A 15800-nucleotide genomic window follows, 5' to 3' on the forward strand; every position below is an offset into this window, starting at 1 on the left:
TCTTGCTTTATCTATCCCTTCATCCTCTCTTTTTTCTTGTTTTATTGCTTGTCTCCATGCATAATTTTGTTTATTTGTCTTTATTTTTTTCTTTCTATCTTTTGTACTGTTTCGTTAACCTTTCTCTCTATCTTGCTTACTCCTGCCCTTCTTTTTTCTTTCTTTCTTTCTTTCTTTCTTTCTTTTTTCTTTCTTTCTTTCTTTCTTTCTTTCTTTCCTCTATTTATCTTTCATTCTCAGTAGAAGCCTGTAGTGCAGCAGTAAAATGCTATAAGGCATGTGTAATTGACCCACACTTGTGATTTTTCATGGTGCACTTATAGTTTTTGTACTTTGGGCGAACAGAAGCAGGACTGTAAAGTAAAGTACATATTTCTCCTAAGAGTGAACAGTGTTTTGATGAGGAACATCCTAAGTGTAATGACAGTCACATAGGACACACCCTGTACATTTGCTGTTCGTCCCTCACTAGTGTTACAGTGTACTCGTGTCTTTCCTCACTATTTAGGGGGAAAGTGCAGGATTAAGGACGCGACCAGTGCTTACTGGTTCTGAAACTCTTTCCCTGATCTCTCTTGCCTGTGCACTAGGACCCTGCGGCAGGTCGCGCGTGCGTGTAGGAGAAGAAAATGGGCAGGGGGCGCGCGCGCTCTCAGGGCAGTAAGTGAGCTGCGACAGGGTGGCGGAGGAGGATAAAGTGCTGCAGGGGTATTAAGGGGAGTTAAGATCGTACCGTTACTCAAGAGCCACACGCTAGGAAGGTTGCACGGACAGTGCGCGAGCACTGGAGGGACTCCCGGTGTGCTCGCGGACATACAGGATGTAATAGTTTTTTTTTAATGCGAAACCGTGATGCGTGGCAGCTTTTTTTCGAAGCCCTGAGTAACTTTTTAAATATTTTTTGGAGTCTTGTCATGAGTTTATGTTTTTTTGTTTTTGTTTCGCACCGCTTTTTTCTCCACCGGGTTTGCGTTTTCATGACTGCGCGCGCCGAGCCGCACGCGCCTGGACGCACGCGATGGAGAGCTCGAGCTGAGGAGCGCGCGACTGTCAGATTGGTTGTAGACGGTTTATCGGCGCAGCGGCGGTAGCGCTTTTAATCCTCCGCTCAGACGTCTTGCGGTGTTTAAAGCGATTCCCGCGCCGATGACATGGGCTGATTTCGGGTCACCGAAAAGGCACCGACGATGTTGCGACGCCGCAGCGCGCGCCTCTCGTTCCGCTACCGGTCGCTGCTCGTGCCGCTTCTGCTGCTTCTGCTGCATCTGGGATGTGCGCGAGCCTGTCGCGAGCTTCTCTCGAGCGGCTGCAGCTGCACGGACGAGCGCTCCAAGGGCCACGCGGCGCAGGCGGGCGCGCGCAAACGAGTGAGCTGCGTCGGCAAGGAGCTGACGGAGACGCCGAGAGCGAGCCTGATGCCCAACCGGACCGTTTCTTTGTGAGTAAAACGTGTGTTATTTCAGAAGGAAAGACCCCAGAGCTCGTGCACGGGGTAAATGCTATATTTCATGAAAGTTTGAGGGGATGATTCACGTGAAGTGATGCGCGCGCTTGTACAGTTTTTTAACTTTGAAATTGATGCCAATATTTGAAAAAAATAATAATAATCCAAGTCATGCTTAAGTGCAACTTTTAGGCTTAGTCTCTGTTATGCTTCCTCATTGGCAAACTCTTTCCTCTGTCATTTACTAAAACCCTTTCAATCAAACACAACCATCACCAAAAACACTGTTTTGACTGATGAGTGACACTGCGAGCCCCACAACCACCACCAGCACTACAATGAATATTGACAGCACATCCACCACCCTCACCACTCAAAAAAACACGTCTTCCAGCACCACCACCACCACCAAGAACCCCCAAACATCCACCAAAAATACCAGCATTACCACCAAGAAATCTATAACTGTCAAAGATACCAACAATGACAGCCGCACCACCACTACAACTCTAAAACAACCCACAATTACAATGTTACCACCACTTACACCATTAAAGATGTCAAGATTATCACCAACATAACAAAAAACTCAATATCTCCACCTACAATATCTACACAACAACCAGACAACAAGATATCACCAGTAATACCAAGCAATATGTAACTGTCAAGGACATGACCAATACCATTTGAACCACCACCAACATCCATACAACCATCTAAAATGCCAACACCATCACCAACATCACATAGATCAATAGAACAATATCACCATCAGTAACAATTACACAACAACCAAAGATACCACTACCAACTAAAAAAAATCCACAATATCATGCTACCACCACTTACAACAGCTCTACAACTGTTAAAGATATCAACAGTACCACCAGTATCACAAAAAAACTTAATACTACCATGGACAACGAAACACTACACAACAACAAAAGATGCAAATATTACCATCATTCACAATACCTCTATAAACACCCTGTTAAAGACATGATCAATACCATACACATTACCCTCCAACAGCTCTACAACCACCGAAGATACAAACATTATCACCATTCACAGTAACTTATTCATCTCTTAAGATATCACCAATACCACCAAGCACTCAAAAACACAAATAATACCACCCGCATAATCAACAATAACTCTACAACCATTAAAGATGCCAATAGTATCACCAATATTAGAAAAGACTCAATATCACCACTAGTAACAACCAGACAACACCTAAAGATGCAGACATTACCTCCATTCGCAGTAACTCTTCCACCATCCACGATATCACCATTATACCATTAAGCACTTTATAACTGTCAAAAACACAAACTATACCATCTACACCACCAGCAGCTCTATAACCACAGAAGATACCAGCGTTTTTTCCAATACCACCACTGTCAAAAATACCAATAAGACCAGTTGAACCAATATGACAGCCCTAGAAATCCTAAAGGTACCAAATCTACCATGTCTACAACCATTAAAGATGCCAACAATATTATACCAGCATTACCACTAACAACATCTACTGGAGTTGAAGATCTCAACTAAATTCACAACCACCACCACCAACAACTTTTCTTTTTTAAGTCGCCAAAGATAATGTCAGCTCCACCAACAATAACTCGCTACTATGCACAATTAAATTATTACTACTACCAATAGTGGCTTCGATTAATAATAGCTTGCATCATGTTTTAATCGCTTGCAAGTACATCTGTTATTCAATGGTGTTATGTATGAGTTGCTGTGAAGTTTTATGAATGAGCGTGCAACCAAAATAACCGTGTAAATGACTTTTGGCGATCCAATATTAGACATACTGATGAAAAACATGCGTTGCTAGGATTCTTTGGTACTTTGATACTATCCGCCTAATAGTCAGTGTCTTGGGCTGGGTTGTAACCAGAGCCTGTTTGGGTTTATATATGGCGGTACAGTGGCTTAGTGGTCGCCTTGGACCTCTAGGGTCAAGGGTTTGATTTCCTCCTTGGGGTCTGTGTCCATGGATTTGCATGTTCTCCACGTGCTTGATGGGCATTTCTAAAATTTCCCAAATTTAGTGTATGAATGACAATCGGGCGTCGAGCTGGTGACCCGACCCTTTAAGTAACTGCCACAGTAACGATGGATATATCTCCAGGGTGGGGACTATGGATGGACAAAATTATGTATATATGTCTTGGATCATAAGCTTTGGACATGCACATGGACTCTTGTTAGAGGTTTCAGGTTTAGAATGGGGCTTTCAGGTCGGGTTAAGTTTGGGGAATGTGTTTCAGGATGCAAACTGCGGCGCTTTAGAGTGGAGAATGAAGTCTCTGTATCGCAGCTCTGTCATTTTCCATCTGTGTTTGAGTGTGGAGAGAAAGGAAATGTGCCCCTGGTCAGCACTCTTCCCACACCCTAAAAACCCACCCCTTCCCTCTCTCTCTCACACACACACTCATATATACACACACACATATACACATTCCGCCCACTCTCCAGTCTTCAGCTGACTTGGCTGTACTGAAGGGGGCTAAACAGAAACACATTTCTCTCTCTCTATCTCTCTCTGTCTTTCTCTCTCTACATTTATTTAATTTTTTTTAATGGCCGCCTGGTTGCTTCCTTTCCCATTGCTCCGATGCTGCGCTCTGTTTTGAACAGTCCTATCTCCAGTGCCCTCTTTACAGGAAGGAAGGCTGACCAGACGCACGGGGCTGATATGTGATTTCTTTTGTTTCCCTCTTAGGTAAATACAAGCATTTACGGGTTACGATTGAAGCTCGGACCTTTTCTCTGTTTACATGCTGTCATGAGTGTGCAAAACATCAACTTAATTCCAATCCCCGAGGAAGGAAGCCTGTGCAGGAGTCAAAATATTTGATTTGGTTTCGGATTTTGCTCTTTGCATACGCCACTAGTCAAAAGTCTAGACACGCCTTCTAATCCCATGGTATTTTTTCTGATTGTTATTTATTTCTACATTGTAAAACAAAATGGAAGGCGTCCAAAATATGCAATAATTTCCTTTGAACAGTTGATATTGAGAGCTATCTGCTGCTTATGCTTTGTAAATCCTTCATAACGGCTCTAATCTGAGGTGCTGCTTGAGGTTAATTGGTGGTTTCTGAGGCTGGTAACTCTAAATGAACTTCTCCTCTGCAGCAGAGGTAAGTTTTGGTCTTGCTTTCCTGGGAAGGTCTTCATGAGAGCCAGTTTCATCCTGGTTTGCAAATGCACTTGACACAATACTGTTCATACAGGAACTGTTCCAGAACAGCTGACCTTTAATGTATGTCTTAAAACAACAACTGACTGTTGGTGTTGTTGTTCCTTAATTACCTTAATCATATGTGCTCTAAAAATCTAGTATTGTTCAAGGATGTAGAAAATGAATCCAAACTTCATTTCTTTCTGATGTTCAGGACTTACGTTCAGAATCACGTTCCATTCCCGAGGAAAACCACATCTCCACTGGAGCAGAAAATGTATGCATTAAAACATAAAACCTGGGACTGTTCATGTGTTTGACATTAACACCTTATACCATTTTAACCCCCCCATGCCTGCCTTCCTGCTCTTGCCATCTTCCCACAATACCCCAGAGCCCCCCTCCTCAGCAGGAGCGACTCACATGAGTGTCGTAAAAATGAAAACACTGAGTGGAAAAAATAGCAAAAAAGTGGCCCAGAAAGAGAAAAAAAGCCAGTAGATTGGTTCCACAGAGGAGGAGGCTGAGGGCAGCGCGTTTATGGAGCGTAATGGTTCTGCTTAATAACCGCTCACATCTGCTGAACACATTGGTCCGCCGAATCGTCAAGGAAGTGGATTCAAAATAAAGGAAAGAAGGGCGAACCCAGGTGGCGTACGACGACAGGTTCAGGCAGCCACACCTCTTAATGCCATTTCCTTGTTTTCTGAGCATGTGCAAAGCACACCATGACACGTTTATTAGGCTTGCGTGGTTTCGAGGTAAACACTTCCAGCTCTCGAAGCTCCCCACTGAGACAAAGGAGAACTTTTTTTTCCTCCCCGTATGCCATGCCGCATTGAGCTTCGGAATACAGCATTAGATTAGATAGAGTAAATGGAAACGGATATTAAGATAACGAGGACACATTTAACTCGTTTTCTACCTGATGCGCCAATGCAAGTGTTTTTCACACTCTTCTAGATTTAGTGACGTGCAGAGGTTCTGCTCCAGATGTGGAATGCTTGGCGTGATGTTGATGTTTCTGTTGTTTCCTGACATTCCTCGGGCGTTTCCAGACACTATCCCAGGTGCAGCTTTGGATGCATCATCTCTCTCTTTCTCGCGCTCTCTCTCTGTCTCCCTCTCCTCTGTGCTGCGCTCTCTCTTGTCAGCTGGACTGGAATGTCAGTGGATGAGGTCAGGGTACTGGGGCAATTGGCATTTGGACTTGGTGTAACACACCCATTTAGCAACAGGAGTCAATCGGCAGTCTGGCATGAACTTTTCAACCAAGCTTTTTTAGTTTAATCTTGCACGTCTTGGGGTGATTATGCTTTATATTTTTGCGGAAAGTAAACGCAAAGAAAGAAGAAGATATCCGAGAAATAGTTTATCGTTTTTGTTCTGTTAGTGATTCTATAAGTAGCACGATTTTAGAAATATCGCATTTAATGTAATGTTTTTTTGTTTGTTTTCTAAATTTCAAATAAACTTAGCAAATAATTTGCTCGTAGCATACAGGATGCTGTGCTGCCTGTCAACGTGTGAATAGTTAGGATAGCACCACCTGTAGGATTATAGAGGAACTGCAACATTTCACCAGCTCATATGCAAACATATTTAAATTAAAAAAATAATTTATTCAAGGAGTCTGGGTGGCAATACATGAATTCATCATCACTGTATCGATTTTTATAAATTCTTCAATGATCATTGTCCTAATTAAATAGTTTAAAGTGTTTTTCTCACGTGTTTCTACTTTCTGATTCCCCATAATCCATTCAGGAATGTCTTTTGGTTTAAAAATGTATTATTGAATTGATTATGTAATGAAATAAAGTGTAAACAGTAGCTCCTGTATGTTGCTTACAACACGCCCACAATATTCGTCTGGCACCTCTTCACACAGACGGGAGCAGGTCGACAGGCGACCGCTTAATGTAGTACTGTCCAGAAAGTTCCTGCATGGTTAACTCACAGCCGATTGAGGTTAAGTGTTTCCACATGGACTGTGTTATAGGATCGAAGTGTGTCAGGGCAGGACGATCGGAGCTGCGAGACGCAGGGTCAGTAGTTTAGGCCTGAGGGCTATCTCTCTGAGCAGCTGTAGGTCACCAAGGCAACATCTGGCATTCCTCACGTGATAAAAGTTAGATAACACCAAATTCCCACTCGAAATAAAGATTAGGGAAGAAGGCCTTTTCCTATTAATAGGACTGGCTTATGAAAGAAGGTATGAATGAATGTTGCACTATATAGTACGGTTCATCCAATACTGTACAATTTTTTCTTTTCTACATGTGTTTTTTAAATGTTAGGAGTCTTTCTGAGACTATCCTGGTCAACAAAGAGCGCAAGGAAACTTTATGAACGTCGTCAAGTGTAATATCTTAGGGTAAAATTTGTAGTAAATAAGTCCTTACTGTTTACATTTTGTCACTCAGGACACCACAGAACACATCTGTTGTCTGATGTCTCGCAGTAGTTCAGACTAGCAAGTTTCTCACCAGATTTTCTTCTCTCATGGACGTGACCAGATTTGTTTGTCCGGCACATCCCATGCATGCTTGATCAGATTAAGATCTCAGGAATTTAACGGCCTGGTCAACAACCTTCTTAAACAACTCTTTGCCTGCTGGGACACATAGACAGCATGCTGTGGTGCACTGGGTGTCCTGATACCTTTCTATCTTGGCCAGCATTGAGTTTTTTTCAGCAATTTGTCCTGCATTGGCATTTCTGTGGGATAGGACCGGACATGCTGGCGTTTTACTGGTAGTCTATCATTTGCTAGTGTTTGGGTAAGAATGGGTTAATCAGTCCAGCCTCATAACCAATCCACTCCCATTTTCCTTCTCGTTCCTCCTTAAATCCACGTCTGAATTCTGTGCCCCCGACGATAATGAGCTTTGAGGTTTCATCAGCAGCACAAGCAGCACTAAACTACTACCCAGCCCTTACATTCTCATCTCCGGATCAATTTTGGACGTTTGTGTCTTCGTTACGGTATGTGTGAAGTCTTAGCTTTCATGGCAGCCCAAGTTTTCCATCACAGAACGAGCGTCCAGTAAACACTGAATCTGTGTACCAGCATCAGTGTGGCGACAAATAGAAAAATAGAAAAGAAAAAAAAAAGTCATTCCACCCTTCACTCTTGCACACTCTCACTCTTCCTTTCAGTTCTCCCCTCCCCCCTCCCCCGCTTCCTCCCGAGTTCGGCCATACACAGCGAGGCTGAATCTAAATATTTAGCCGTGCTGGTAGGAAACTGCCATGCCCAAACCTCTTCCAGATGTGGACCAGAGGGCCTCTGTGTTTAGAGCTAATTACGCGCGCCTGCGTGGGGACTGGCGAGGGGGAGGACGAGCAGGGGAGGTGGCAGACAAGAAGATAAATTGCGAGGGAGTGAGAAAACATGTAACAGATAATAAAGTGTGTTTCTGAAATGGTAAGTCCACTTTTGACCCCCACGACTTCTTTAAATAACACTTTAGGGGATAATGCTCACAAACAAAAAAACACTTAAACGGTCCAAATCTGACACATTGGTAAACCGTTTGTATAAAATCGTTAGCAAATGTTAAGGGCTAAAATGATATAATGTTATAATTGCATAAAAAATGTTTTGGATTATGACCACCGACCTGAAAAAAAAAAAACATAAAAAAAAATTGGTTGGATCTAAAATAAGTGAACTAAAATTAAATACATTCTTGTTTTAGCTTACCAAAGGTGAACTTTATAAAAGATTGTAGTTCACTTTAATGAACTAGAATACATAATCATGGGTTACTTCTTCACAAAATGCGTGAAAGTCATAGAATTGGCTTAAATGTCACTTAATACCATGTAAAAAACAAACATTAAAAAGACTGGAGTTGGGTCTAGACCTGTCTAATGCACTATACAAAACTGGAAGGATAGTTCTGAACCGTCAACATCATGTAATAAATGTGGTTCAAAAAAATATATAAAAATAAAAGATGACCATGAGCTTCGATCACTTTTTGACAGTATAAACCGTAGCTAAGTTTAATAGTGAAATAAAGAGCATTTACATACACACACGTGATGTGATGAGAACTCACAGGATTGGGACTAAACAGCTGTGAGGCTTTAAGAAAACTACTTGTTTCTGAGGCTCATTAAAAAAAAGGATTCAGTCAGCTAGGAGGCATAAGGACGAGACTTTGGAGCGATGGAAAAAGGTCATGTGATCTGACGAGTCCAGATTGAATCTATTCCCCAGTGATGGTGCATCAGTATAAGAAGGGAAGCGCATGAAGCGATGATTCTTTAGACAGTGTTATGATCTGGGTTGGATCAGTTGCTCAGGTCTAGACTCAGCAACGTTATGTGGCAATAAAATGAAGTCAGCTGACAATCTGGTGTACTGAATGACCAGAAGTTTTCTTTCTCTGATGAGGACTTATTTTGACACATGAACTTGACATCACATTGCGTGCTGGAATCAAGGCTAAGACTCTTTCTTTGGCCTGGCGATGTATCATATCATGTGGGGATGATAATAAGCCCGTTGGATGATTAATCCAGCGAGTAGATTCAAATTGACGTTTGATTGTGTGTGATGTGTAGAAATAAAAGTCAAGGCTTAGGTTCTTAAAAAAACTCGGCTCTGAGGATTGACCTTTAAAGGAACTCTTCAGGTGTTTTATATTTTTATTATTTTCTCTCATCAAAACTGTCTCAATATAATTATCATTGACTTCAAGACATACTGTAACTATACAAGAATGAAAACACACACACACACATGCACATTGTGGTGCCCTTGGCAAGTGGGCATGTGGTGTGTGAAGAATGTGAGTGCGTGAATTCATACTCCCTCAGACAGCTGCTGTATGGCTGCAACAAATGGCTGTGTGTGTGTGTGTGCGTGTGTGTGTGGCGGTTGTTCCAGGTTGGTGTGTGAAACAAGATTGTGTTTGTATTTGTGTGGACACTGAGTACAGTTTCAGTGTAGAACAAGTGTGTGTGTGTTTGTGTGTATGTTTTGAGAGACCTTTCCTGACAGATATCCTGGGAATTGTGTGGAAGGGCGTCCTCGGAGACCTGCTGTTCCCGGAGATAGTCCGTTTACTTCTGTGGAAGGAAAGCAACAAATTTTGTCTTGTGTGTGTGTGTGTGTTTGTATGCATGTGCAAGATGGGTGTGTGAGTAAGGGAGTGGATATTAAAGGAAAAAAGCACAACCTGCGATATCTGACTCTCGTCACACCTGTTGCTGTCACTCTCGCTTCGACCTTTGACCTCTGGCATGCAGGTCAGGGTACAATTCGGGATTCTCTGCGGAGTTATGAAAGCGATACGAAAGCTTGTTTATTTTTTAATTTAGGGTTTATTTGTGTAGCTGAAAAGATGGATGTTCGAGAGAAAGGCAGCATGTTAGAAAGAAAGTAAGAGAAAGGCTAGATAGTGAGAAAGAGAAAGAGAGCGAGAGAACGAGGGAAGAGCAAGAGATTGATATGTTCTCATGCTCTTCCCAGAGCACAGCAGGAATCCGTGTTTGGATAGTTTTTCCTTTCACTGCACTCGTTTTATGTGACTCCAAAAAATGCCAATCCCTTTCTATTTTGTTCTTTCTCCACCCATGAGCATCATTCCATTTCCATCTAACTCTTTCCTCGATTTTATATCACAGATTAATACATTTTCCACTCAAAGATTTATACGTGTGTTTATAATCACATCACTGAATCCATGCCTTGACTTTTCCTTAGGCTTACAGTATGCATAAACTCTTATATCAGTACTTAATAATAAACAGAATCAAAATGTCGGTTTATTTAAACATGGAAACAATAGAATGTTGGACAAGTGGTGGGGAAGTAACGCAAGTCAGAATGAAGGTCCTTTATTAAAAAAATTAAATGGATTAAAACGTCAAACCGGGACTTGTGAATGATGGCGTTAAATCGATTGACATTTACAGAAGCACAGTACGGTGATGAGACTCTTAGCCGCAGTAAAACATTTGTACGATAAACATTCAGTGAGTGGTACCTGATCCTTGAAAATCGACGTAACTTGTCGTCAACTTGCGGATCCTGGCTGGAAGTTACTGCTACATCTCATGTACAGATCTGATCTCACCAGCCATTTTTTACATGTTTGGCCCATTAAAGGAGTTCCTGTGAGGCCAGAGTTTCAGACATGATAATAATAATAATAAATTTTATTTATAATGCACTTTATATTTGAAGGAAATCTCAAAGTGCTACAGATTACATTAATTCGACCCAAAAGCTCTGATGGAAAGATACGTTTTAAGACTAGTAAGTGTGTTCTCTTATTTAGCGCAATCAATAGTCCCGGTTTGACTTGAACGCCTTTGGAATCCCCTTCGACTTTCTACTGATCACAATTTTCCATCTAGAACTGGGCAAAGTGGCTGCAATATCATACCACTAATACCTAAAGATGTTTTCCTGACATATGATATGTGTTATAACATTTAGTGTTGCTTTTTTGTCCACCACGATGGTATTCAAGCGCTTGTGAAACTCTAGGACAAGTGCATCAGTGTAACTGGGCATTATATAGAGAAATAAAGGTAGTTTTTACTCTTATAACTACAGTATGTTCTGTTATAAAGCACAATCAAAAGTCCTGGGTTGACTTGAACGCCCTTTGTACAACATATCATTTTCTAATTAGTAAAAAAATAAATGTAGCTGCTTGCAAATTGTTTACGTATAAACAGATTTAATGACATTAGGATGTGCTGATGTGGAAATATAATCAGCTTTAAGGTTGCGACTGTTCAGCATCGATCTGAATCACACCACCTTTAACACTACACCATCATGAGTGTTTAATTATGTATCGTTAATCCTGCATACAACGACTGATCAAAACAAACAAGTTACAAACTGTTAATACACTCAAACTAACTTTATATTATACCTTTAGTTTTCGTTCAGGTTTTAAGAACGCCTTTGACATTCATGTGAAATAAAATCTAAATGTCAGCGCTTCAGGGAGAAAAACATTAGAATTAAGGTCCCGTGAGCTCCTGGGGTTTGCACTCAAAACCTTCCCAGGACCTCTTAGAAGGTTTTTATGCTGATTACTACAAACTATCAGGGAATTATTTCTCCTGTACTTACTTGAAACGAGCGAGGATTTTTAAGAGTTAACTCCTGACCTAAAAATTGGCCTTTGTTTGAAATCCATGGTGTTTTCTCTCATCATAGTTGACTAGACGCCAACGACAGGCAGGCAATATTAATAGCATGCCTTCCCTCTTTGTTTTCTCAATGGGAATTGCTGCTGGCCAGGACAGCATTGTGTAGTTATTTGGGTCAAATACATACGCACATGGACACACACACACACACACACATGTACATATACAGACTTTAAAGGCATGATTTTGGTTTCTGGAGTGAATATTAGATCTCTGGTTCACATTCCAATTATTAAGAGTCAACACTGAAACTCGAACCGGTAGCTTTGCAGTAGTTGCAGACTTCACGTAAACCTTAAATGCATCACATTTGTGTTTGCACACGCACTGAGACAACTGCGAGCTTTTTGCGGTTTGTTGCAAGACTTGCCACCCCCCCCTCCATTGGATGTATGTTTCTGTTTGTGTGTGTGTGTGTGTGTGTGTGTGTGTGTGTGGGAAGGGCGTTCATGGCCGCAGTCGTCCAAAATAAGTCTGCGTCCTCCTCTCTGTAATTATACTGTTTATATAATCCAGATTTTAATTTTAGACTGGAGAAGAGTTTGGCACAAACACACACACTCGCATCCACACGTGGCTCAGTCACAACCTATAATTTCAAAATGTAATGGGAGTTTCACACACAAAGATTTGGAGCTGCATGTCCTGTAACTTTGTCCTAGCCCCAAAAGCAGTAAGTTAGCCCCGAGCAGATGTTTTTCCTATGCTGCATTTTCTCACAACACTCAGCTAAACATGCCTCAGATTTAAAACCGAAAGCCGGAGAACGTTCTGTTCGTGCTCAACCCAGCTCCCAACAACATGTTTTGAATCTGAATTCAACCGAACAGAATTGCGTCCACATATGTAATCGTAATGTCGTCAAGTCGTCACTCACATACTGTATGGCTGCCTGGTAACCTGGGTAACGCCTCTACAAGGGTGGAAATTATATGTATTATATTATAAACTCTGAAATATCCAAATTTGTGTGTGTGTGTGTGTGTGCATATGTGTATGAGTGTGGGGAGCGGGGCATGATTTGGCTCGGTTATCTTAGCAATGTCTGTGGCTGCATGTCTGACTCACACGCTGACAATGTTACTCGATGAAACCGTGCAAAATGAATTTTGTCACGTCCCTAATAAACGCCCGAAATATCAGATCAACCTTCTCTAATTAAAGTTTGATCAAGGCAGGGGAACCAGCTACCTGGTGTGATGTAAGTATTTTGGGGGTGTGTATAAAATTGTGAGTGAGCGTGAGCATCGGTGAGAGAGGCAGAGTAAGTTTTGGGCTGATTCACTACCTCTCCATGGTTAAATGTAGTTCATTGTCTAAGAAGCGAGTTTGAAATGACTTCAGGGACAATTTAAAGAAGCTATGTAGTGTTGATTGATGTGATTTTTTTTCCAAGTAGTAGAGAGATTCGAGCCGTTAGATGTGACGTGCCTCATTTTTTGATCAGATTAAAGAAACAAGGGAGTCACAGGAAAAAATTGGTTCGGTGCACTTGGCAGTCCTGGCTGAATGTTTTTTTTTCCCATCTACTTTTTGTGAGGGTACAGGGTGCATAATTGAAGTAGACATGCCTGCTTAGTCCTGAATCGGAAAAAATAATAATAATTTGGGGTAAAAACTTCTTAAATGTATTAATAGCACATCATTCTAGCCTGGGAAGTGCTGGTATGACCCACATTAATTGCCAAAGTTTTTGCTTTAAAAAAAGTGAAATAATAGAATATAATAGAAAGGTAAAGTCGCTGCAGCAAGAGCGCTGTGTGCTTTCTACTAAAACAACAGGAAACATACTGGGGCTTTAAGTAAACAAACATAGACACCAAGAAGCACCACAAACACCATATTGCAGTAGAGTCATTTGGGAGCTAACAGGCACCTCATGGTAATATTTATGAAAAAAATTGAAACAGATAAAAAAAAAAACACTAGGCGATGGATATTATATCTATTCTGGTCTATGATCGGATTTCTGAAACCTGGTAAAACCTTAATGGATGTGTTCGGACTTTGCGTGAATTGATGTTAATTGGCGTAATTGCAATGTTACGGACATTTTATCATAGTCATTTTGACTTTCAAAAACGGCTTTGTCACTATGGTGGATGTCTTCATAACGCCCTTACAACCAGTTTTCAGTGCTCATTTAACATTAAGTTTCCTGCAGAGATACCTCTCTTTTGTATATACAGTGGTACCTCAGCATACAAATTATATCAGTTTCAGAGGTGAGTTCTTAAGGAGAAATTTCGTATTGCGAAACCCATTTTCCCATAGGAAATAATAATAATGCAGATAATCCGTTCTAGCCACCCAAAACTAACTCCAATATTACAAGTTTCCAACGCTGTAATCATATTTTTGCATATAAAACAATCAAAACATTTAGAAAAGACATGGAAATTAAGTCAAATATAAATTAAATAGACATTAGACCTCATTTAACCTCTTGGCACTAGCTGCTTTAAAAAATGACACTGAAAGTGGCTTTGTTTTTTTCTCGCTAAAGTGCTTGATAACATTCTTGTTGCTATGTCTTCACTAAATCTTACACAAAATGCAAAAAAAAAATTCCACAAAATAATATGTAAAGTCGCTCCGCTTTCGAACAAGTTTTGAACGGCTAACGGAAGTATGCACAACTGGATGTACGTGCAACCGGAAGAATGCGCGACCAGCTTGTCGCATGTGCGAAATGTGCCGAAAATGCTTTACATGTCGAGGCAAATTTCTTGCAAAAAAATTTGTTCTTAAGACTAAAATTTGTAAGATAAGGCATTTGTATGCCGAGGTACCACTGTTCATCAACTACAAGTCATTTCTGATTATAAAAAAGTGAGAACATTTATTTTTTATTTTAATTCGGCACAAAACCACCATGGGCATTTTGACAATCTGTGTCTGATTTGGTCAAGCATAGATCTATTTATGTAACAAGACTGTAATCAAATTGTGCTTTATGATCAATGTGTTCATGCCTAAATTAACAAACAACTATTACAAGTTAGAAGACATGGAAATTTAATTAGTAGGAATTAAAGGGTCAATTCATAGAATCTGGAAAGAAAAGAACAATAAGGAAAAGTGATAAGAAACCCAAGCCTTTTTGTTTTGTGATTTATCTTTGTCACCTCATGAATAACTGATATAGACTAAATTCATTCGAAAAAATTTTCAGCGTTATTACATGCATTTACTTCAGAACAGACTAGGACATGGAGGGCATGGATTTCCCTGCCTCTCTCTCTCTCTTCCTATCTCTCTTTTTCTCACGTTGCGTCCCTCTCTCTTTCTGTAGGCTGCCCTAACAAAGCCATGTATTCACATCTCAAGATGCATTTAAGCACTAAGTGCTCATTGTGCTCAAGGGTTTTGGCCCAAGCCAGACTTGTGTGTGCGTATGTGTGTTTGTGTGAATGTGTGTGTGTGTGTGTGTGTGTGTGTGTGTGTTTACTGTATATAGAAAATGTCCGGCATATCAGCTAAATTAGAGTTGTATATCGTGCATTTTACATATTCTTGCATATTCTTTTTTTTTATAAAAAAAAAAACTGTATTAGAGTTATACAGAGACATCGTACAGCAGAACCATAGAAAGGCATCATGCAGAGGGAGGCATCATACAGAGAGAGGCATCATCCAAAGGCATCAACTAACATTGCAAGACAAGACAAAACAGAGCCATCATATAGAGGGGACGTAGACCCATGATCATACAGAAGAAGCCATCATGAAGACGGAATCCGAGGAATCATACAGAAGGCATAAACTAGCATTTCAAGACAAATTCTTTTACCCCGCTGTTTAGTAACAGCATTTGGAGGAAGTTAATATATAAGACTGGAATAATATAAGCAAAGTGTTTAACATGTTATTATATTATTCCACAGTAGAAGGCTAAGGAGACTTTTTGAGGTAGCATGCTGAAGTTAAATTCAGAAGTAAGAGTATTCT

At 40.7% G+C, this 15800-nt stretch overlaps 1 protein-coding gene across 1 annotated transcript in view; it reads left to right on the top strand.

Moving 5' to 3' along the window:
• Window positions 1–689: 689 nt before the first annotated feature.
• adgra2 (adhesion G protein-coupled receptor A2) overlaps window positions 690–15800 on the top strand; it is a 61413-nt gene continuing 46302 nt past the window's right edge. The window contains exon 1 of the mRNA XM_053503870.1: window positions 690–1438. Within this exon, the coding sequence (XP_053359845.1) occupies window positions 1188–1438 (251 nt within the window). The 5' untranslated portion in view covers window positions 690–1187. The remainder of the gene's footprint in view (window positions 1439–15800) is intronic.

This window comes from Clarias gariepinus, chromosome 9 (assembly GCF_024256425.1).
Source record: "Clarias gariepinus isolate MV-2021 ecotype Netherlands chromosome 9, CGAR_prim_01v2, whole genome shotgun sequence".
NCBI classification, from domain to species: Eukaryota; Metazoa; Chordata; class Actinopteri; order Siluriformes; family Clariidae; genus Clarias; species Clarias gariepinus.